The 24,922-nt window shown below is 38.2% G+C and overlaps 1 protein-coding gene across 4 annotated transcripts in view; it reads left to right on the top strand.

The window, feature by feature from the left end:
• DOCK4 (dedicator of cytokinesis 4) overlaps positions 1 to 24,922 on the top strand; it is a 432,596-nt gene that overhangs the window by 201,143 nt on the left and 206,531 nt on the right. For all 4 annotated transcript variants that reach the window (XM_046670233.1, XM_046670234.1, XM_046670231.1 and 1 more), the window contains exons 8-10: positions 1,335 to 1,486; positions 20,141 to 20,222; positions 20,765 to 20,825. In XM_046670233.1, the coding sequence (XP_046526189.1) occupies positions 1,335 to 1,486; positions 20,141 to 20,222; positions 20,765 to 20,825 (295 nt within the window). The remainder of the gene's footprint in view (positions 1 to 1,334; positions 1,487 to 20,140; positions 20,223 to 20,764; positions 20,826 to 24,922) is intronic.

Here is a 24,922-nt window from a genome sequence, read left to right as displayed (position 1 = left end):
AATAATCCTCCACATTCTTAGCACCTATTCTTTTAAAACACAGGCCTGTGTATTTGTCTTCCCTTTTCTCTTATCCTGAGCCGGTTCTACTCAAAGTGTGGGCCAAGAACTAGCTGGACTGTGAACTGTTTGTAACTGGCCCAAGTACAAAATGGCGGGTAAATGTTTAGAAACCTTTGTAGCATTTTGACGTTACCATGACATTTTTGTTGTATTTGTGAAAATATCAGTCTGTAGTGGGTTAGAGGGAAAAACAACTTGGTCCTTCACTGCAGGTAGCTTGAGAAGCACTGTCCTAGGTGGTTCATAATTCCTGCTCACTCTTTAGCTCTTGGCTAAAGTGTCACTTTCCCAGGAAGCCTTCTGTGACTGCCTAGGTACAAGTCAAATCCCTCCTTATAGATTCTCGTGATAATCTGGTTCTTCCCCTCCCTTTATCACAGTTGCAGTTGTCTATCTGTGGGTGTGACAATTCTGTTGATGATACTCCCTCTAGTAGATAAGCTCCATGAAGGTGTGGGCTATTTCTGGTTTTGCTCATCATTGCATTCCCAGTGCTTGGCACATAATAGATACTTAACAAATGTATGTTGAATGAATGATCACCCCCATGTTCTCCTCATGCCTGGAACCGTGGCTGATTCCTTTCCTCCCTCAATGTGTGGAAATTCTCACTTCTGGTCGTGCCTCCCAAGTCTAGCTAGGTTGGCTGTATTGAGGACAGAAGGAGAGAGAAACACAGATGCTACACCTCACTAGCTTTCCTAAGTCTGCATCCCTATTGCCCCACAGCAAGTAAGAAACATTTTTTTGCTCTAGTGATTGAATATCTTTTGCCACAGCCTGTCTCAGAAAACTGCCATAATTTTTCAATTTAGTGTGCTTTCAAAGAACTTTTAATTATGAGAAATGTGAAGTCGTAGCTGAATTGTTCCGCTACCATCAATGAAATGATCAGTTAGATATAATTTAGTCTGATTTTTTAAACATGACTAATAATTGTTCTCATCCTGGGAGTTGATAAGGGAATAATAGAATTCTTTGAACTTTATGCTGCTTAAATCTACTCAGTGAGTTGGTATGATTTTAAATTGATGATTGAAAAACATGTTCTTAAAGCAAGATTTGATGGTCTTACAAACTTCATAGTTTCTTATTTCAGAAGTTGGGAGAAAATTCGGAACTTAACATCCAATTAAATACCAAATCCACAGCAAACAACAAAAAAATTACAGAACAGGACATCATAATCACACCATAGCTAACCAGTTTGTTGGGTCCCATTATTTTCTTCAGTCCATGCTGATCATGTTTTGTTGGGGGGTGTCATACAGATGGAGCATCGACATCGGAAGAAAGATACCCCGGTGCAGGCCAGTAGTCACCACCTCTTCGTGCAAATGAAGAGCCTCATGTGTTCCAACCTGGGGGAGGAGCTTGAGGTCATCTTCTCCCTCTTTGACAGTAAAGAGAATCGACCAATCAGGTAAGTGCACATGGAGATAGGACTTGAATTTTTTAGTGTTGGAATGGTGGAGATTTGAAATGGGCAAACTTTAGGATATATGGCCTTTTACACTTTTCTTCTCAGCTTCAATTTTCTCATCTGTAGAACTCTGTCAGTTTCTAGGCTGCCTACCTTCTGGAGATTTCCATGAAAGTTAGATGGGATGATGCTTGCAAGAGTTCTTTGAAAAACTCAAAAGGGCTGTAGAACCATAATAATTATTATTAAATGAAACTATGACATTAATATCAGGCCTATTATTTGTTTGAGTTACTTTGTATTGATAATTCAAGGAAGATATAATTTCTCTGAAATCTGAAGTTTGCTTATGTGAGTCAACACATTATATTTTTCAAATTGTCAATCAGCAATTACATTATTCTTACCTGTCTGCATCAAATGATGTCAAGAGATGACTAAAAGATGGAAGCCTTCCCATTAGAGTTTCAGAGCTGTGAAATGATATACAGTTTTTACATACTGGTTTTCCCTTTCTCCGTTCTCTGAGTCCTACCTGTTGCACTTCTCTTAAGGCAAGTTTTCACTATTTAGGAGAAACTTATAGTGGATGTTTTGGTTGTCTTTAATATTTTAAAACTTTGTATATTTATTTTGAAGTTGAGCACACTGCACACCATCTTTTACAGTAAAAATTTTAAATTTAAAATTGTATCACCCAAATCACGTGTAATGACCCAACTGTACCATACTTAAAAAAAATACTAAAATAAATGCTGACAGTTTTTAAAGATTTTTTAAAAATTTTATTTTATTTTTCCTTTTTTTCCCCAAAGCCCCCCAGTACATAGTTGTATATTTTTGGTTGTGGGTCCATCTAGTTGTGGCATGTGGGACGCTGCCTTAGCGTGGCCTGATGAGCGGTGCCATGTCCGCGCCCAGGATCTGAACCGGTGAAACCCTGGGCTGCCAAAGCAGATCGCGAGAACATAACCACTCGGCCACGGGGCTGGCCCCAATGCTGACAGTTTTAATTAATACTGAGCCATATATATTGTTTTATAAACACAAAATTGTCCTGAGTATTTCTTTTCTGGTTAAAAAAGATTTGTTTTCTAGGAAATATGTGTTTATTTTTAATGCATTTATAACCATTAAATCTTTGGTGAATTAATTTATATGTTAGTCATTACCTATTAGTAAGTGTACTCTCTATTTCTTGACGGTGGACTTTGTCCATAGAATTTAAAGGTGAATTTTTATGCAACCAGGACAGAATTTATGAGGTGTGGAAATAACAATGGTCATACAGTTATAAAGTCTACTTTATACACTGTGCGAGGAAATGAATCAGGGAGTTAGAAAACCTTTCTCCCTTCACACATCAACACTACCAAAAAGGGAAGAGAAAGGCAAGAAAAACAGATCCAAGTTACAGCTTAGCACTTGCTTTAGAAATGTGAAAGATTATTTAGAAATAATACTTGCTTACATATTTAAGTGGATCATAGAGAGCTTGGTTTCCAAGTAGTCTAGTTTAACAAAAATCTTCATCACATTGTCTGTGTGACATACGGTCTCTAAACTATGTAACAAACTATATGGAATGTAGAAGGGAGAAGTGAGGTCACTCTTTTGCTTCTTCCTATTAAGCTAAAGTTTTTGAGAAATACAAAGTACCCTTTGCTGCTAATATTCCAATTGCACTAATGTAGGATTGCATTAATTTAGAATTAGTATTAGCTTGTCTCCCAGTTTTATCTTATTTATAATCATTTTCAAATTTTCTAAAACATCCTTTTAGGTTTTGATTGGCAGAGTTCCACTTGTTTTGTATCTGTTTACTTGGTGAAAGCAGGAAGATAACCTGGGTGTAGGATCCCCATAATATTGTTTTTGTGGTCCCTAAGTTCAGGCCAGGAGCTGGGCCTTTTTCGTGCTCTGTGATGTGGTTGGGCTGCCATGTGTACACTCCCGTCTCCCTTCCCCCTTTTCTGCCCCTCCTTCTTCCCCTCTCCATTCCCCTCTGTCACACACACACTCCTCTAATATCCCACCTGATTTGTAATGGCCTTAGGAGGAATCACGACTAAATTCCTCTCCCCTGCTTCTACTCACTGAGTTTGGCCATTGGCTGTCACCTCCCAAACTTATAATCACCATAAAGATGATTAGCAAAAGAATGAGTAAGAATGAAAATATATGCTTACAAGGTGTTTGGAACCATCTCACGTTTATTTTCTTGACATTCCGAGGCCTCAGGCAGCACAAAGCTTATTCTTTTACGGATTATTTAAAATCTTGTCCTGAGTAGCCTTGGTTCAAACTACACAGGGCCTTGTCACCATTACCTTTTGAAGAGGCCTTAGGATGCACAGATCTGAAGACTGGGCTTGACTATTGTCTCTGCAGTTGACTGCTGCTGCCCTGACCCCTTCACTTACTTACCTCTGTCTTTTCCTTCTTCTTGAAAGTGATGACAAGTCTTGCCTGCTTCCTTGCGCCTGGCGTGGCTAATGAGCGTCAAGTATTTGTGTCTTCTCAGGAAAAAAAGTATTATAAATGTAAGATGATTTTGAGGTATTGTTGTGTTTCTTCATATGCCCAACAATGGATGCAGGATGGGATGTGTGGGCATTTTAAAGTCAACTTCTATTTCTTTTTTAAACTTTTTATTTTAGAAACTTGCAGATATATAAAAAAGTAGAATAGTGTCACGAAGCCCCATGTACCCACACCAGCCTCAACAGTGATCGGCTTAGGGCTGGTCTTGTTTTAACCAAATCCCTTTCCAGTCCTCCTCTTTATCCCCAGATTATTTGGAGGCAAATCCTTGACATCATATTATTTTCAAATGTAAATATTTCAGGGCGTATCTCTAGAAAAGGTAACTCTAAAGGAATTGCCACCCAAAAAGTTTGTATTCTCAACATCATCAAATATCTATTTCCAATCAGTATTCAGGTCACCCCTGTTGGCTCATAAATATCGTTTTACAAATTCCAAATAAGTTACTTGTAATTTACAAGATCCAAATAAGGCCCGTATATTGCAGCCAGTTGATAAGTCTCACAAGTCACTTTTCAGTTATAGTTTCCCTCTCCCTCTTAAATTCCTTGTCATTTATTTGTCGAAGAAACTGGATCATTTGATTTTTTTTTCAAAGTCCAATCCAAACAATGAAACTCAGCAGACAAAAGATGGTATAGTTGAGTAATTACAAAAAATAAAATACATTCCAAGTATAATCTTTATGACATTGCCCTGCACATGGATCTCAGGAAGTTCCCTTGTCCGGGCGCAGGTGGAGGGGCCAATGTGTACAAGGACCTGGAGAGGCGTGAGTAGGAAAGGCAGATGTTTATTCTTCTCGCAAGGCAGACAAGTGGTTAGGACTTTTTTTTTAAACTTCAGTTCTCTAAGAAGCAAACGGCCAGTATTTATTGAGCACTAACCATCTGCCCAACTGTGTTCTCAGTGCTTTTAATATATTATCAGCACTGATTTTATAGGTGAGAAAACCAAGACACAGGAAAGTTGGGTAACTTGCTTGAGTTTACGGAACTGGCAAGAGGCAAAGCAGAGCCCCAAGTTGGCAGCCTGGCCCCAAAGCCTGCCCCCTGAACACCACCCCATTGGCCTCAGCCACCTTCCTCCTCAAGGGCTTCAGTGTTTGTCGGAAAGTTTTCATAGTTGAGCAGAATTTTATTGGCCAGAGTTGGAGCTTCAGAGACTGATAGTCTTAATAATAAGTTGTTATAAATTATTAATAATGATAATACTGAAACTAATATAGGGCCTCAGAAATATTCTTCTCTATAGAAATTGGTTTTCTAGATTGAATTCTTCTCAGAATCTTTTATGAAGAGCATAGTAGCATTGGGTCTTACCATGTGCCAGTGATCCATGTCTTAGACTCAGTCCTTGGGGCTGTCAAATGGACTCAGATGGAGCCAACACGTGAAAATTACCCCCTTCTAGTTCACGCAGTGGAACAATGAAGCGTGTGATAGCTCCTCAGGACCGGGAAGGGTACATTTTCTGACAAAAACTGAAAACAAATTTTCATTGAAGTTGGGCCATTCTTAGAAAGCCTGGTCATTTTATCTCAAACAGTTTCTGCCTGAAGGCGACCCAAAATGTTAGGCCTCTGATGTGTATCACCGAGACCTTTTGTTTTAAGTTTTGGTAAAGGTTTAGTCGTGTTCTGACAGACTCTTGCTAATACACCCACCCTGTACTTCTTTTCCAGTTTACCTTCCTCAATTGTTTGTGTAACAGCACCAACCCAGAGCCAGGTACAGCGGCATTGGACTCAACTATCAGCAAAAATAACATACTTTTATTTATTTGAATTTTGGACAGTCCACTTTTTAGATTGGCACCTGAGCTAACATCTGTTGCCAATCTTCTTTTTAATTTTTTTCCCCCTCTTCTTCTCCCCAAAGCCCCCTAGTACATAGTTGTGTATTCTAGTTGTGTGTGCCTCTGGTTGTGCTATGTGGGATGCCGCCCCAGTGTGGCCTGATGAGCGGTGCCATGTCCGTGCCCAGGATCCGAACCGGTGAAACCCTGGGCCGCCAAAGCAGAGCACATGAATTTAACCTCTCAGCCACGGGGCTCGCCCCGAATTTTGGACAGTCTTGGTATGATTTCTCACTATAAGAGAGTTTGTCAAACTAAGTTTTGTATGAGTAAAATGTTTTTAGAGAGCTCAATCTGGGTGAAAGTTTGTAATTTCCCCAATCTACCAGGGTATAGCTGGAAAAGTCAGGGAATCATTTCCCTAAATATCGTCTGTAATTTTATTTTATTTTATTGGATTCTATTCAATTCATTTAACTAACACTTATATAATGCTTATGATGTGCCAGGCACTGTTCTAAGCTCTTTAAAAAATATTACCTTATTTGTCCCTTGTAACAACTCTCTGAGGTAGGTACTATTAATATCCCCATTTTTTTATACATGGGGAAACTGAGGCACAGAGAGATTAATAACTTGCCCAAGGTCACACAGCTGGTATGTAGTAGAGCTGCCCTTTTCACGTGCAGTCTGATCAGGTATCAGTACTCTTAATCACTTTTCCATCCCTGTTCTCATTGTCCTCAATATTTATAATATTCTTTTTTTCTTCCTCAACTAATTTTTACTCACCAGTGTGTGATAAGGGGTATGCTGAGGGTTTATTCTCTTAAGAAACTGGAGTGGGAGAGACTTAAGCTTGTTAAGAATTGACAGGAAGGATCCATTAACAAGGGAAAGGCCACACTCGGGGAGAGGGAAAGTCATCGTGGATCAAGGTCCTTTAGGAGGCATCAGGAAACAAGCTTGAGATTGCAGGTGGTGGGATGAGCCATAGGCCAGAGAAAGGCAAGGGTGTGGAGGTGTATAAATTGAGGCATGGGATTGCCTCAGAGGGGTTTTTATATAAAGAACTCAAACTACTTATCATTCTATGCTACAAATGTCTCCTTTGGCTTGCATTGAAAATTGGCTGTTGCACGATTTGGTGGGGGAAACAGTCATAGTGTTTGTGCTTTCCAGAGGCTGTGCAGTTGTGGATGTGTGTATTCTTATCTTTCCTGCCTTGATATGTGTCAATTAATCTGCCACAGGCTGTAAATTATATGGACCAGTGAAGATGACATAGATTCCTGGTTGACTACTTCCCTTATAACTTTTGTTACTTTGTTTACTGATGTATTCTACGGCTTCATTGATTAAAATTATAAATTTGTTTCGGGACTAACCCATTACTGTATTTCACTCTCATCAGAGGATGTAGTTAATAGGACATCCATGCCTCCAGTGGGTACTCAGCTTCGTGTAGGGCTGCTCATGCATGCACGCTGCTGGCATGGGCTGTTATTTGAGAAAACAGCGGCAGGCTAGTACTTCTGGAAAAAGTCTTATCCTGGTGATTAAATATAAAAAGTATTTTTGTAATAATTAAATTCAGATAAAGTTTACTTTCTACTGGTACCTTATTTACATACTTTCCTGGAGTTATATATATTTTTTCTACCATTGTACAAGTAAACTCTCCATTTTCCTTGAAATGCTTCATTTCCATATAAATTTTATATTGCCCACAATTACCTTCTTTTCAGTATGTTGCTCCAATTCTGTCACTTAAGAAAAAGAAAAGTAGTGAATATTATTGGTGAGGCACAGATTTTTTTAATATGGATTCATACTGAACTGTGTAATATATCTGAATTGATCTCCCTCCTCAAGACATATATCTTCCTGTATCTTGTACAGGCACAACTATTTTGTATGTAAGTGGCCCGGCTCTGGTCAGAGGGTTTGGGTTCAAATTCTGACTTTGCCTTTCAGTAGGTACATCAGCCTGGGCAAGTTATTTCATATCTCTTATGGCTGTTAACTATCTGCTAAATGAGGATTATAATAGTACTTTTCTCATGGGATTGTTTGAAGGTTAAATGAGATAATACATATACTCCTTAGTGTAATGCTTGACACCTGATAATTGGTCAGTAAATATTAGCTATAATGTTGATGATTTATACTTTAACATAACCAGAAATGATATGTGATATTTGGTCTTGAATTCTTAAAGAAACCATATATTCCAAGGAATTATTACTGTTTTAAGTGTATGTTGTTATAGTTATGTAAAATTTAGAGAGACTTACTAGTAAACATGTGGAATGGTATCAGAGATGTGATTTGCTTTAAAATACTTCAACAACAGAAAGAAAAGAAGAAAGAATAAAGGGAAGTGTGACAAAATTAATGGTTGTGGATTCCCTCTTATAGATATATGAGTTCTTGGTTTAATTTTTAGTGTATAGTGTGTATGGTTAATAACTTACTTGCTTAAAATTGATTACTGTTTTATGTATGTGGGCAATAAAGCAATGAGGGCACAAATTATTTTCAATCTCTTTGACTAAGACTAGGGTATTAGTCTGGTGTAGTCACTAGCCCCATAGATGGTCTGGAGTCCATTCTGCTTAGAATAATATTCCTGGGTTCCTATGAACTGACAATATTTTTGATAATGTGTTTGACAAAACTTAAGAGGAATATTTTCCTTAGGTCTAGGACATTCAGTATTATATAACATAGACATTATGATATTGCCTTGAAGGCATAAGCTTTGACTTTTATATAAAGCAAAATAGGCAGCTTTTAAAGATTAATAAAGATTCTGTGAGAGGAAATACCTTACATGCTTAAGCAAAATCGTGTGTCTACGTAAGGACCACCCTCCAAGAAGCTCTGAATTAGTACAGATTCATCCTCTCAAAGGTGAGAAAATGCAACAGTTATATGAATGGCACATTACCTCTATTTTCTTGTTCATCATTCACTCATTAAACAAGTGCATAGGAAGTGACTGTTGTCTGCCAGCAGTGTGAGGCCCTTCTAGAGAACCAAAAATGCATCCTGGAGCAAATGGCAGAAGGGATCTAGGACACAAGTGAAGGAATCTACTTTGAAAAAGAAGGACACTTCTAACACGGGAGTAAGGGAGGTGAGAGCCATGAAATGGGTATACAATGTTGAGTTGGAGAGACTGGGTTTGTGACCTTGATCTTTTATAACTAAGTCAAGAAGCCAGGTCAGCTACCATTGGAGAGCTAAAGAGAGAATGAAAGGGAGTTTAGGGCTGAAAATGAGTTGTGGGAACAAGCTAAGTGAACTTTGAGCAAAAGTGTGGTAGGAAGTGAGTTAGTGACAAATAATAGAATTGGTGTAGTGCTGTGAGGGTCCCACCAGAGATATCTGAACTTGATTGTGAATCCTGGCGCCCACGTTAGACAGCTTCTGCCCGAGGTGCTCAGGAAATAGAGATCAGAAGCAGGTGGTAGGGGTGAAGAATGAAACATCACAGTTGGAAAAGAATGAGAAGATCGGGAATCTAGCGTAATGATGTAGAGAATCAAAGAAATTACAACCACAGCTTCCGATAGGTCTCTTCAGAGGCTAACATGATCTAATGGCCTTTTGATTTTTTACAGGAAATTAAAGAACTCATGTTTCTTTTGAAAAACCTCAGTTATTGGGAAAATTTTTCCAGAACTTAGAGACCAGAGCTGGGAGAGAAAATAGTTCTTTAGCCTACACTAGGAAAAATGCTAATATTTTTGTGTATATATTGTAGTACGTAACACAGTGAAGACAGCAGATATGGTTTTTTAATTCTCTGAGCACTGTGCTAGGATTTCTCATTTCATACATCATTTACAACTTATTATAGTGTGATCACACAAGTTCAGCATCTATACTTTTACATAAATTAGGAGCGTCTATTGTTTTGAACGTTGAAGGATCATTGGCATAGATCTCTTTTTATGGTTTTATGTTCTAAAATGAACTCAGAATTGCAAACCCTCCAAAGCAAAGCAGCCGTGTGGGGGAAAAGTCTGACTGGCCGTATGTACAGGAAGCATAACTCTGAGAACAAAAAGAGATGAAGGAGGTGCTCAGAGATCCTCCTTGGCTTGTGGCAATATCAGCTATTCCATACGGCCCAGAGCATTTCCTGCTGTGTCTAGACATGCTGGCACGGATTTCACTGTGGGTGTCTGTACATCAGTGACCCGCAGTGACCTTCCCTCGGGCCTCCTGTTTCAAGGCTCTGCTGCTTTCCACCCTCCTTCTTCTCCCTCCATGTGATTCTTCCAGCAGGTGCATGAAAATGGGGATTGTTGTCACTTTGAAGTTAATAGATTTTGTGGCTCACTCCCTCTTTGGTCTCACTTCTGTGTCACATAGCAAAAACAAATAATTGTTTTAGTGATATGGTAATGTCGTTAATAGGAAATGATGTCCTTTAAGAAACATACCAAGCGGAGAGTCTAAATTAAAACAAACAAGCATAGAAATAACTTTATTCATGCTGAGAACACACAGGATAGAAGTGATCCCCTCTTTTTTTCTCTGTAGCATTTTAAGAGCCATACAATTCCAGTTATTTTTGAAATTGTAAATGACTGCATTATGATATTAAGTGACTGGAAATTCACAGTGGCAGAAAACGTAAAACTCACAGGGTAAATGGATTCTGAACTGGCTTTTCTCTTTCCCTTTAGCTCCAAGCTCTTATTCAGGCTACTTGTCTCTTTTTACTTAAATAGTGCAGTGTTTTAGAATATGATCAGAAGGCCTTTCTCCCCTATTCCTGTGTTTTACAAGACGACCAGATTGATGTTCATTTCACCAGTATTCTCGTCAGCTCTGTTTTTCCTCCTCTGCTGTGTCTGCTGCCTGGAGGGCATTCGAATTAATTTAGTTTTCCTAAATTCCCTACCAAATAAGATAGCAACCCACCTCGCAAAGACGTCTTGGTATTCAGTGTCGTTTATGTTGTAAGATGATTCAGTATTGACAAAGAAATAATTTATGATACAGCCCTCGTTAGCTCCTTTTCTGAAGGTAAAGCTTTACCCTCTCATCACCTTTGTGTCCCCACACCTGCACCTCGCAGAGTAAGTTCCCTTACCTGCAGGGTGAGCATTGAGGCAGTTAAAGGATGCTTACAAGTTTCTTTGTTGTTGAGGCAAGGCATTAAAAAGTCATGCCATTATTGTTTTCACTTTTGCTATCATCCTTCTGCTCCACTGGAGATGTGCTCATTCATAAGAAGGAAAAGTCAAGATGTTGAGGGCATCAGAAATGTTTATGAAGTTGTTTCATGTTGTTCTGTGTTAATCAGAACCATGCTGTCATACCTGTCTCTAGGGAAGCATCATTTGCAAAAACTGTCATGCTAAAAAGAGGAAATAAAAATTGGCAGATAAATATATAGCATCTTCTTGAGTATTTCTATTTAGAGATTTTTGACTACAAGTTAAACAGACATCTTCTTTTCATTTCCATTGAGCATCAGAGATTTCACACTAGTCCTACTGAATCATTGATGTTCATTCATTCAGCAGACAATTATTTCTCTCCTCCTCAGGGCCAGCCACTGATCTGGGCACTGGGGACACACCAATAAATAAAACAGGAAAAAAAAAAAATTGTTCCCTCTCAGAACTTACATTCTATTGCTATTCAAAATACTATTAGGCTTTAAGTCAACAAATATTTTAAAGTCCAGAGTTTCTATGCTGTCTCTTTGTATGGTAACCAATATGCTGTTTTCATTTCACAAAAATATTTGCAATGTCTAAAGCAATGCTTTCTAACCTTGTCAGTGCCTAAAGCGCCTTTTAAAACATCTTTTTGAGAGAATAAGTGCATGAAAGATTTATTATACTTACTGTTTCTGCAGGCCTGAATTACTTAGATTTTTATTATTTATTCTGTTTTCATTTAAGGTTTCTTTGCCTTTGCAAGGAACTTCATACTTCAACCCAGAGTACTTATAAAGGGCTCAGCTTTGCTTATTTTCAAAATACCATATTACAAATGCTTTAGAAAGGTCAGAATAGTTACCATATATAGATCAGAGTGATTTATCCCTCGTGAAATGTCAGCGATATAGTGTTTACAATGACCAAATTATGTAAATTCCCAGAAGAATAAGCATAAGACATTTTGCCTGTATACGGGCCTTCTTATTTCATGGTCCCTGTGTCTGTTGACCATATCCTATCATTGCCTACTTTTTGTTACTTCTCTGAGAAGCTTATTTTCTAATGAAATTCTTAATGAGTTCTATAGGGATAAATGCAAGCAAGTATTTCCCTGAATTGTACAGTTAAACAATATAGCTGTTTCTCAGGATTTTACTTGAATTTCAACATTGTGATTTCTAGAATCTCAAGTCTTCTGAACTTAGTCATGACTGTTTTGTCAAATTAATAGTAAATCCAAATCATTTCTTTAATTTATCTGTCAGTTTGGTCTGGTAACAGCACTGATGATGCGAAGCAGCAGGTGGTCCGTACGTTGCTTATTTATAACTTTGAAAAGCATTGCATTCCTTTTTTTCATTGAGTTTTATCTTCCTGAAAAGAGTTCTGATTCAAATAGCTTTATTCTCTGAAACGAAAAATATCATGAAGTGGTTTTAAATCATCCTAAGTGGTGAGAAAGAGTCAGCTTGATGTTCAAAATTGGCAAGAGTTGACTATAGTTTAAAAAATTATCTCCCCTGTTTCATTCAACTAAAGCCAAATCCTTTACTGTCCTAGCAAGGCCATCACATTAGCTGGCTACTTAGTCCTTCAACGCTCAAATGTTTGTAGAGTAAATCTGGGCTTGACATTAATATTAAAAAAAGAAAACTCAGACTCATCTGCTCTTTAGGTAGATGACTACAGAAACCCTGGTATCAAAGATCATCCTCTTTCCATTTCCCTTTAATCAGAAGAGCTCATGACCCTAAGGTTGCTTTAGTTTTAAAATTAGAAAGCCCATTAATAGCTTTATCTAGGAAGACTTGCTTGGGGAGTTGCTTTAATTTACTGCCAAGGAAAAGCTCTGTCATTTGTATCAGTCATATGATTAGGAGAAGAAAGGGGAAAAAGTCTTTGACCTGAAGGTATCAGACATTCGTTGCCTTTTTCTGGTGTGTATGACTGTCCTAAAAGACAGTCAGCAATTTTAACTCATTAGGACCTAGGCATTTGGGTCAAAACAGTGGCCCTTAAACATGACTGGGCTTTTAAACATACAGAGAGCTTTTAGATCTGTCTTGACCTGGTAAATCAGAGTCTCCAGGGTAGGGCCTGGGCTTTCTGCAGCTCCCCAGGACAGAGTTGTACACACTCAGCTTAGGAGCCCCTGGATGAGAAGAAGGCCAGTGGGTGTCTTCTATTTACCGCTGAGCATCCCTTCCATCCTTCTGTGCCATAGTGAGCACCAAAGTTCTTGGTCCAGCGACCACGCTATGGCCGCCAGCACACCTTCCACCCACTTCCCCAGAGTATCTCGCCTGGACTTCGGTGGTACCAGCTCCTGGGGGCATCACTACAATTTATCTATCTATCTATCTATCTATCTATCTATCTATCTATTTATTTAGTAATTAAAGATTGGCACCTGAGGTAACATCTGTTGCCAATCTTCTTTTTTTTTTTCTGCTTTTTCTCCCCAAATCCCCCCAGTACATACTTGTATATTTTAGTTGTGGGTCCTTCTAGTTGTGGCATGTGGGACGCCGCCTCAACATGGCCTTGTGAGCGGTGCCATGTCCGCGCCCAGGATCTGAACCAGTGAAACCCTGGGCCATGGAAGCGGAGAACTCGAACTTAACTGCTCGGCCACGGGGCCGGCCACTACTACAACAATTTAAAGATTTTATTTTTTCTTTTTCTCCCCAAAGCTCCCCAGTATATAGTTGTGTATTTTTAGTTGTGGGTCCTTCTAGTTGTAGCATGTGGGATGTCAGCATGGCTTGATGAGCAGTGCTGTGTCCACGTCCAGGATTCAAACTGGTGAAACCTTGGGCTAAGGAAGCGGAGCGCATGTTCTTAGCCACTCAGCCATGGGGCCAGCCCCTATTACAACAATTTAGAATGGTGCTTGAGTTTTCCCATTTTGAGTTGTTCTTTGCCCCTCATTCTAGGAAAGCACAAGTAACAGTTCCCTGCACAGATTGTTGGAAGCATCATGCACTGTTAGTCAGAGAGCATTTGAGAAAATGCAGGGGGAGCAGTGAAATAGAGCACTGACATCACCTTATATTTGTGTTCTCTTGCCTTTTGGGTAGAGTCTCTAGAGTCAGCACAGCTGAATCAATCTCTTACCTCTTCTCACGACTCCCTTTCCATCTTCTTGCTCCCAACGTTTCTTACGTGGCTCCTGGAGCATCTCCCTTCACTCCTACTCAATGTAGAATAGATATTAATTGTTGTCCTCACACATGGCATAGTTAAATTTAAGACAAGTGACTTTGCTTTTTCAAAGATGCTACATGGAGTATGTTTTGGTAAATTTGTTTTATAAAGTAGGAGTGTAAAAGAACGACAGAGTTCAATGATTTTCTGGATTAGTATACCAGAACATGACCATCTAAATGGTTTCTCTCTTTTGTTACTGTTACTTTTGGAGACCGTAAATTTATTTCAATGATTTAACTGTTCAAAATAATTTTAGAAGTGTTCTTTGTAATTTTTTGTAGATTGATCAGACTCCTAATCTTTCACACCACATGCTTCACCCGAGATATTACCCTGTCATATATTCTTGGATAAGGTACACGTGTAACTTTCACATACGTTAAATCACCAGGCAGTTTTACATCTTATGAGAGGGGAGCTACAGAGTGATAAACATGAATCCATATAGAGAAATATAAAAATCTCCTTGGCATTGGCCATTTCTAACTTTAGGTACATTGCTCTTTGAAGGCAACTGATTGTCCTAGGAATACCCTATGGGACAGCTACTTGATGTGATTACTCAGAAGGCTGGGAGGACCCTCCCACATCAGGCCTGGAGACTTCCAAGATGCTAGGTAGGGCCTTTCCTACAGAGAAGTATGACTGCTTCTAAGTGGTTAGATAGAAGGAGGGGGAGGAACATAGAAGCATCCTCTCCTCCTGAGAAGAAGAGAAGCCATTAGGGTCTTCAGATCTCTACCATGCCTCCCACGTTATTTGCAACACTGGTAAGAACTTTTCTACCAGACTGTGCTGTTGAAATACACTCTTCATTATCAGAGATCTTTTTGAGTACATCAGAATGTCAGCAGTGCAGCTGAGCCGGTTCACAGATGTGAACTCCCTAAACACAGATAGGTTTGTGCCTTTAGTTTTTTCTTTTGACTTCATGCGTTTTTAATTATTATTTTTTATTTTATTCAAATATTCACAATAAAAACCCTTGGTTCACATGACATGATTAGTTTTGCTCTTTGTCCATTTCAAGATGCTCTGTTCTTTTAGAGACAATGTAGCATTGTGGTTAAGAGGTGAGACTTGCAGTCAGACCCTGGAAATTAATATCCTGGCTCCATCCTTGACTAACTGTGCAACTTTGCCAACTTTCGTAATATCTCCAAAGCCCGGATTTCTCATATGTAAGGTGGGGATGGGAGTGGTTCCTACCTCATAGGGGGTTGTGGGAAATAAATGAGAAACTCCATGTAAAGCCATGTCATAATGCCTAGCACAGGGTGTATATTTGCTTGTACTATTTTTCCCCAGGGGCCATTCTGAGGATGCTGATTTACACTCTGATTTCCTTATCTTGGTTTCCTCAATTCCTTGTTACAAGAAGGCAGGTTATAAATAATAAATGTGATTTTTTTTTATTATTTTCAAAGAAAGAGTTTGTCATTAATTTATAGTATAGTGATTTATAATGGCTCACACATGGAATTCAGGTGGACACTAAATTTCTTGGGCAGTGAAATCTCCTCTGGGAGAACACAGCAGTAAAGGGGAAAGTCAAATGATGATTTTTCTCTTCTGGGAATAATATCAACTCTCATTTCTCAGTGTTTCTCAAAGTGTTTTAGCTGCTTATTCATTTTTTGATGAAGAAGGAGGCAGTATTCTCATTTGAAAATGTATTATGTCCTTATAGATATTCCCATTACTATGTGTTTAGTATAATAAAGATATAAAATGTGCATGGGGAACAGGGATAAATGGCATGATCTAGAACCTGGAGGTGCCGTGAAGTTAATTAGGTGACTCTCACGTCTCACATCTGGTGAGGCACCATTGACTGAAATCTCTCTTTGGAGAATTTTGTATTTTTTCCCTACCATAAAGTGAAGGACATTATGGGGAAGAGAAAGAAAGTTGGGAGGGAGTTAAATCTTCCCAATTATTTGGCATTTGTTGGATTTTTTTCCTGAAGGATTATATTTGTTCTGTCTTTAATTAAACACTAAGGAAGTACCAAATCATTGGCTAGCAGCTGGGGTTGTAAAGGTTAATAGTCATGGGCCTGTACTCTAATTATCCACAATGTAATAGAAAGAAACACACAAACCTCTTTGATTAGGAAAAAAGGTATAAACGATGTAGTGAAAGTATGCACATCTTGTAAGAGGATACTTTTTAAATTCACAAAAACTAGTTTCATTTTCTGATCAGAGATGCCACCCTTTGACTTATAATAGAGAGTCAAAAATACCGCTTCATCTGGCCACAAAAGTTTGTGAGAGGATCTTAGACGATGTGCCAGAATGGAATATCATTGTCTTACTCAGTTTTTCCCCAGGCTTGAAGGCATACATTTTGGTTATTCTCCAAACGTGATGAGAGTGTGGGTGGGTATTTATTTGTAATCCAAAGATTCTGAAGTGCGTTGCTATAGGTCTTTTCTCTGAAACCATTTACTGATTAAGTAGTTGCATTTCCACCAGAGCTGAAGAGAAATTGATTGAGTTTGTATAACAACTTGTGACCAAATAAATAAAGTGGTTTTTTTTGTTGTTTTTTTTTTGTTTGTTTGTTTTGGTGAGGAAGATTGGCCCTGAGCTAAAATGTGTAGCTGATCTTCCTCTTTTTGTTTGAGGAAGATTGTCACTGAACTAACATCTGTGCCCATCTTCCTCTATTTTGTATGTGGGATGCTGCCACAACATGGCTTGATGAGCAATGCATAGGTCCCTGCCTGGGATCTGAAACCATGAACCCTGGGCCACCAAAGTGGAGTGTGGAAACTTAACCACTATGCCTCTGGGCCGGCCTCCAAAAAAGATTTTTTTAAATTGGCAACAAAGGTTTTCTTTTTCTTTTAAAAGTCTGGTTTTTAAAAAATAGCACATGACTTATTTCTCCATAGTATCCATCTTCAGTCTATTTTTATCTCCCCCTTAAGGCATGCTTAAGCTAAGGGAATGTTATTGGCTTACTACATATTGATATTCTTTCTGAAACAGGATGTGATATAGTATAATACTTGCATAATCAGGATTCTGTCTAGACTAGTGAAATTAAAATAGTGACAGAGCAAAAGGAATCTCTTTCTACAATAGAATACATTAGGAAACATTGTTTTGCCAGAATATTGATGAAACTTGTGAATATAGAATAGTATTTTATATCAGTATTGAAGTTAAGGTTTTAATATCTAGAATGCCCTGTTGACTTTTGTCTATTAATCTTATTGGTATTCATCATGTGAGACTGACCTGTCAGAAGATAAAGTGAAATTTGTTTCAAATGTGTTAGCAGGGATTATGAGGAACCTCAAACATAAGTGCATCTCAAAAAATGGACAGTAGAGCATGCTGTCCGTGATACAGGAGGGAGGAAGACCATCACGTTGCTTGTGTTTGGGGCTAAAATATAATCAATAGACATTACTTGTTAGTAGGTGACTGATGACTAAGAAGCAAAATCAAATACCAGTCTTAAATCCCAGGAGTTTTGACTAACTAAAACCAAGTTCTTATATCTTTTCGGAGTTTTGTATTTGCCTCCTAAATAATTGATTTCCCAAGTCATTTTACTCGGTATGTTTCATTGAGAAAACTACCAAGAAACAATTTCAAACTAGGGACTGCTTTGAAGTCTGCTACTACATCAAGATTCCCACTTCTGGGGCCGGCCCCATGGCGCAGCGGTTAAGTTTGCACCGTTCCTCTTTGGTGGCCCGGGGTTCGGATCCTGGGTGTGGACACAGCACCGCTTGCCAAGCAGTGCTGTGGTAGGCGTCCCACATATAAAGCAGAGGAAGATAGGCACAAATGTTAGCTCAGGGCCAGTCTTCCTCAGCAAATAGAGGAGGATTGGCAGCAGATGTTAGCTCAGGGCTAATCTTCCTCAAAAAAAAAAAAAAAAATGATTCCCACTTCTTTCATTCCTTTTAGCCCAGAAAGGGTGTGGGGAGAGTTACCCTGAACTCTTGGGACCAAGCTCGACTGAGTCATTGGGTGTCCCAGGCAGACGAATGACTTCTCCCTTATCTCAAGATTCTGGAAATATTTGCTCAGTATTTCTATAAAGCAGAGAAAGAATTTACCTTACAACATTCAAATGAAGTAAGGGAGTTTTGAATTAATACATGGCATAGAATCTACTCAGCCACGCGCCAGCTTTGTGATCTTGGGCAAAACAGTTTACTATTTCTCTGTTTACCCATCTATAAAACGGACATAATAAGAGTACTGCCTTCATAAGGGTATAACGAAGATAAAATGAATTAATCCATCTAAATTCCTAGCAGAGTGCCCATCAAATGGTGGATTCTCAAAAAAATAATATTAGCTAATAATGAGTGTTTAAAACGTAATTCATTTATCCCAAGATAAATTTTTGCACATTTCCTTTTAGCATATCTTAAATTTGAAATAATAGTGAATTTTTTTTCCACTGTGAAAAGAACTAACAGTCCTTTTCCTTGCATTATAGTAAATTACAATTGGTTAAAATTAATTTAACTCTGCATCCTTAGTTGTATCTGTCATCCCAGCCTCTGCTTTAGAATTATGTCATATGGGAACTTTAGCTTCATTTGAGAATCCTTGCAGCAATTTATCTTCTCTTCCTTCAGACTTCATCAGCCACCGCTCTGTGGAAAAAAATGTAGATAATAGGTGTGGAAATGATCCCATAGAAATGCATCTCGCTTGCCCTTTCTCATATGAGAGGTCAGGAATAGGCATAATAGAAGAAAAAGACAAGGCAAGCCAGGTAGTTGAATCTGCTAAATATATCTATCTAGATTCAGATTGCAAAAGAGAATAAATATGTTCCCAAACAGCCATAAATTCAAATCCATATGCTTCCTTAGAGATCTGATTATGGCCCTCATTTCTCCCCCTGTATGGGAGAAGGGAGAGTTTGGATGACAGAGCCATTATTTACGGCAAGGATCCCATGGAGTGGTGAATAAGCATAGAGACTTGGTAGGAGCTGAGCCTTACTAATGCCCTATACTCTTTTCCCTACTTGTTCCCTCGACTGAAACTACACTGAGCAGGGCCACACCATTGCTAATTTCACGTCCTGTGGATGTTAGCTGTGTGTTCTGTGCCTGAGAGAGGCAACCCTTTGTTCTGTCATGGGCACCAGGATGTTGAAATTCAGAAGCTCCTGGTACCTGGTAGATTCATTTTTCTTGGGTTTATATTCATTTTATTTTTTTTGAACATAAATAGTATAGGTAACACATTGCCTTGGCTCTAAAATGATGTCTACAAGTATTTATTGACTTGAATTACTGCCTGATCATTTTGTGTTTCATGAAATCTAGGTGGCACTGTATTTTCAAATGCAAGTTCTGTGGGGAGTTTGAGGTTTTCATTTCCTTTGTGGACCAAAGAAAATTCAAGTTTGATTTCATGGGCTCTCTTTTTGTGTTTTGGACTATAGATTTATAAGAGCATAAAATATTAAGCCTTCTAAAGGATGGTTACCACTCAGAATGGTGTCCTTTTATGATGTTAATTAAATACTATGACAAACACATAAAAAAAATCTTCTTAGGTACAAATACACAAAACATGTTAGATCATGTTTTTTCTTCTAGTGCACTTGTTTTCTACTTTTTAGAATAATAACAATGATATCACTTATACAGAAACCCATTCTCTTAAAAGTTAAGTTTTGGTTTGCATGTATATTTATAGTTTCTGTTTTTGGAGTTGCTGCTTTGCCAGTTTTATCAGAAGTGAAGCAAATGTCTATTGTCCTGAGTGCTCTCCTAATTTATATAAGCAATTTAATGTCAGATGAAGGGCCTAATAAGTTTTGAGTTTAACTCTAGGATGAAGAGCAACTGGAAAAGCGATGAGTCCTCAAATAGTAAATGATTTTCAAAATATCAAACTTTTTTCTCTTGTAGTGAAAGATTTTTCTTGAGGCTGAATAGAAACGGGCTGCCCAAAGCCCCGGATAAACCAGAACGACATTGCTCTCTCTTTGTGGTAAGTGGATCTTGTTTCAACCAGGAAGTGGATTCTTCTCATTGTACTTTATGTTACTTAAGAGAAATAAATTATTGTGAGAGAACGTAGTGAATTTGCTTAAACTTTGTGAATAACACACAAATAACAGTAGTGCCTGGAATTCTGAATATCGCCATTCACAGTCACACCTTTTCTCCTTTTGTGTATGTTAGAGCCTGTTAGACAGTTACTAAAGGACAGTGGTGATAGGGCTCAGCATGGCCTGTGGCGTCTAGTACATACGTACTTAAAAGATGTTTAAAGAATGAGTGAGAGGTTGAAATAACAATTGGCTTATCTTTTAAGTATTGCTTAACATTATAGACTTACAGTAAAGTTGATTGTAATGGTATTTTTAGAACAGGATTTGAACTATTTGCTTCTGCTACAAAAATTCTTTTAAGAATATTCACATTCATTTTTGTCTTTCTTCTGTTATTTGTGAAAATAATGTGATATGCCCTTTAATGCTTCTGCATACTTTATGAGTTCTAAAATAACCACACTTTGTTTTTTGGTAGGATTTGGGTAGCAGTGAGCTAAGAAGGGACATCTATATCACTGTGCACATTATCCGAATCGGTAGGTATGACACTTGTCAGAGTGATAAAAGCAGGGAGAAGAAATGCTGAGAGGTCTCAGTGTAGTTATGGTTTATTTGCTCTCTGGATCAGAAAGAAGTCAAAGCCAGATTTGAATCCAAGAATCACAGAATTTTGGAATTGTTCCCTGACCTCCCCAAACTCACATACAACCTCCTCACCCACCATGAATAGATTTTGTTTTCTTTCCATATAGGTCATTAGCTAGTTTGTTGTGTTTCATTTTGTTTTATTGGACTACTTAAACATATTTGATTCAAAAATTTGGTATGTCTTTTTAAATTCTACTTTCCGATAATAGCATAAAATACTTTTTTTTTAAAGACTTTATTTTTTCCCTTTTTCTCCCCAAAGCCCCCCCAAACATAGTTGTATATTCTTTTTTGTGGGTCCTTCTAGTTGTGGCATGTGGGACGCTGCTTCAGCGTGGTTTGATGAGCAGTGCTATGTGCACGCCCAGGATTCGAACCAACGAAACACTGGGCCGCTTGCAGCAGAGCGCGTGAACTTAACCACTCGGCCACGGGGCCAGCCCCTAAAATAAACTTTTAAGAGCTGGATTTCCTACTAGTTTTTATGAAAACTTTACACCAGTGGGCATTTTCCACAGTGCAGAACATTGCAGAACATTATTATACAAGGTGCTATAAGGGTAATGAAATACTGAATACTGTGTATTTTTTCACTTGTATAATATCATTAGCTTTATTAAAGGGTCTGAGAAAACCTACAGGGAAAAATTAAAATGCCTCTTAACTTTGTTGACCCTAGTTTTCCACACATTTGATTTGACTATGAAAACATTTATATAATATAACATTTATTAACATCTTGCAAACATACTTTGGGTGTTCTACAGTGAACTTGTACAACAGAGCCGGAATGTGTTCACTTGTTTTTATGCATGAAATGCCTCTAAAAGCAGGCATTTTATAGCAGTAGAACTGGGTAAGATGAGGAATGTGTAGCCTACACAGTTTTTCTGTTAAAACTAACCAGCTGATACTGGGAATTGGTTGCCACTTCTTCACTAACTGTGCTACATGATTTGCTTGGGAATACTTCGGCAGGATAGTAATCTCTCTCCATGCAATCCTGCATAGTGATCTTTATAGTCTTTTATTTTATGCACGTGATAACTGCATCGTGCACTGAGAGAGACTATAAAACATGTTGTCATTCCTACATAGATTTTTCTATTATTTTTTCTCATAAAAATCTGTTCTGAAAACCTGTTTTCATTTTATGCTATTTTTATATTTGAGAGACAGTGGAAATAAAAAACAACATAAATTGTTTTTGGTTTTGTTTTAATTTTCTTTTTATAAATGAGTATGTGGGAAAAAATTTGGAAAGAATCTTTTAAAACATTGGAAAAGTTGGAATGCATGCTGCTGTGTGTTTATGAGATAAAGCCTCTGTCTGTTCCCAGGATGGCAGGGGTGCAGTTAGTTATGCAATTCTTTGCGGGTTTTTTTTTTAATTCAAATTTGTAATACCAATTGTTAATGTAACGTGTGGTTTTGGATATCTTCATGTAAACATTCTTAAAATTTGAATATAATCTTCTATAGCATTGAGAGGAAAAGTAAACCGCTTTTGCCTTCAGAACTTTTTAAAAGGTATCTACAGGTTTTTGGTGGTAGAAACACACATAGCAGAGTGACGGCATGCCCTGCTTGCCCGTGGCCTGGGTGACTCTGTCCTTCTCTCACTGGACTATTGCCGAGGAAGCCACTTGAGTAGTATTACCCATTACAGGCTGCCTTTCAAATACGTGGTGTTTGATAAGTGATTGTGTTTTTTACTCAGGTTTTTATGATTATTGCATTGTCAGAATGAATGTTGAATCAGAAATTACCAATCTCCCCTCCCCCTGAGCTTTGGTCAAATTAATATGTCTTTGAGATTACTGCAAAAACTTGCCTAATGATCATGCTTAGTGGTTTGATATTTTGAGACTGAGGAGAAATAAGATTTAAGGTAAGACGCTCTAAGAGAGGTTAAGACTTAGTCTGCTGCAGTGAAATTGAGGACTGGATGGACAACAATCCTAGGGATAGACACTTCTTACATTTTCTAGCATGTCCTTGTACCTGCTTTAGTAGGAAAAGGACATGCTGACCCTCACTAGCTGCAGAGAGCAGAAGTAATAACACCTTGCCTTGGAATTTAACCCCAGATCTCTTTTTTTTTTGAGGAAGATTTGCCCTGAGCTAACATCTGCTGCCAATCCTCCTCTTTTTGCTGAGGAAGACTGACCCTGAGCTAACATCTGTGCCCATCTTCCGCTACTTTATAAGTGGGACACCTGCCACAGCGTGGCTTGATAAGCAGTGTGTAGGTCCGCACCTGGGATCCAGACCAGCAAACCCCAGGCTGCCAAAGCGGAGGGCACAAACTTAACTGCTGTGCCACTGGGCCAGCCCCAAACCCCAGATCTTTGATTGGAGAGAAGGGGAACAAAAACAGAGAAATGGTTTCATATCCTCCTGCCCATTCCACTCAAGTTCTTTCCACCTCTGTATCACCCCTTTTGGCTTTTAGCTGGTTGCTAAATATTTTTACCTTTCCCCACTCTTACCTTCCTTCCTACTTAGACCATTTTGCTAGAATTTGGACCAAACTCTGAATCTTACTAATCCTAGAGTTGGGAGCATGAGGATTGGCATCCAATAGGCTTTTCAGTACAGAACTTAGACCAAAGGTTTCCACAGAGCCAGGAAAGAAAACTTAAAATTGGGTGTCTGAAGACATGAGTGGTGTGGAGGTTTGGGAGTTACGGTTCACAGCGGTGAGAGAGTGACAGAACTTCCCTGGAGAGTCTTCTCAAGTTGCTGTGAGAGAACACTTTCTCATCTCCGCTGTATTGCCGTCCGCCCCAAGAACCCACTGTTTTTTCTTTAGTGCACTTCTAACTGAAGGGGGTAGAAAAAAGGAGTGACATGCATGCCATGTATAAACTCCCAGGAATTTAGAGTCTAGAAGAGTCCTTGGGAATAATCTTGTTGAGACGTTCGAGTTTTTTGTTTTATGTTTTTTTTAGCTAATAAACTTCTTGTATGAGGTTAAATAACTTTAAAATACTCTACTCAGAGATTTTCTATTGTCTCCGTCAGCTTGCATTTACAAGGAAATGATTAAATGGGAAAAAATTATATTTCAAATCGTGATATCAATAAAGGTTGGAGTATATATTTCATCCTAATACAGTCTGTAGTAGTAGTCAAAATAGAGACAAACTAGACTTTTTTTCCATTTAACGAGTGACCAAAATTTTAAATTTGTTTAAATCAATTCTGTAAGTGAAAGTATGATTCGTTGATAAATAAATTCAAATGTGACATTATAAAAGGTTTGATTTGCAGGTGAAATTTATAGTAAAACATTGATAATTGGCCACATATTACACCATCAGGTCATGAAAACATGATTTTTGATATTCTTACATTTTGCACAACTAAAAGCAACTGACTTATTTTGACCATGTTTTAGTTTTGATTCTAACTGATAAAATGAGAGGTTTTTGAGCTGCTATTTGTAAGCATTTCCCTGGAAATGATTTCTTACAGAGGCAGTTTTTATTACTGAAGAATGAAAGCCAAATTGGGTATTGCCATCCCTTTTTGTCTATTTAACGTTGGACTGGCAAGTGCTAGAGTCATCTAAATGTGCTGTAGGACAATTTTGCTCGGATGGAAACCATCTATAGGTGTGTTGCTAAGCATTGGGAAACAGATTTGCAGATTTTTTTAAAAATTATTTTTCTTCACATTAACTTGTTATATTTCAGCTTCAGTATACTTTCTGCTTTCTGTCTTCAAAATAATTTGTTGGTAATTAAATACAATAATAAATTAAAACAATATTTGAATAACATACTTAAAAAGATATAGCAGTTTAAACAAGCTGAAACTGTGTCTGAGTGATAACCATCCCAGGAGGTTTCAGCGATTGGCTTAGTTACCGTCAACCTGAGCCCTGAGTCAGGGAAAGGCAGGCTCATTTGGTCCCCTAGTTTACTAGCTGTACCTTCAGAGAATCTTAAACTACTTCCTTTCAAAGGTGAAATATTTG

The sequence above is a fragment of the Equus quagga genome, chromosome 8, assembly GCF_021613505.1.
Source record: "Equus quagga isolate Etosha38 chromosome 8, UCLA_HA_Equagga_1.0, whole genome shotgun sequence".
Taxonomy (NCBI): Eukaryota; Metazoa; Chordata; class Mammalia; order Perissodactyla; family Equidae; genus Equus; species Equus quagga.
This window is presented reverse-complemented; position numbering and strand designations above follow the sequence as displayed.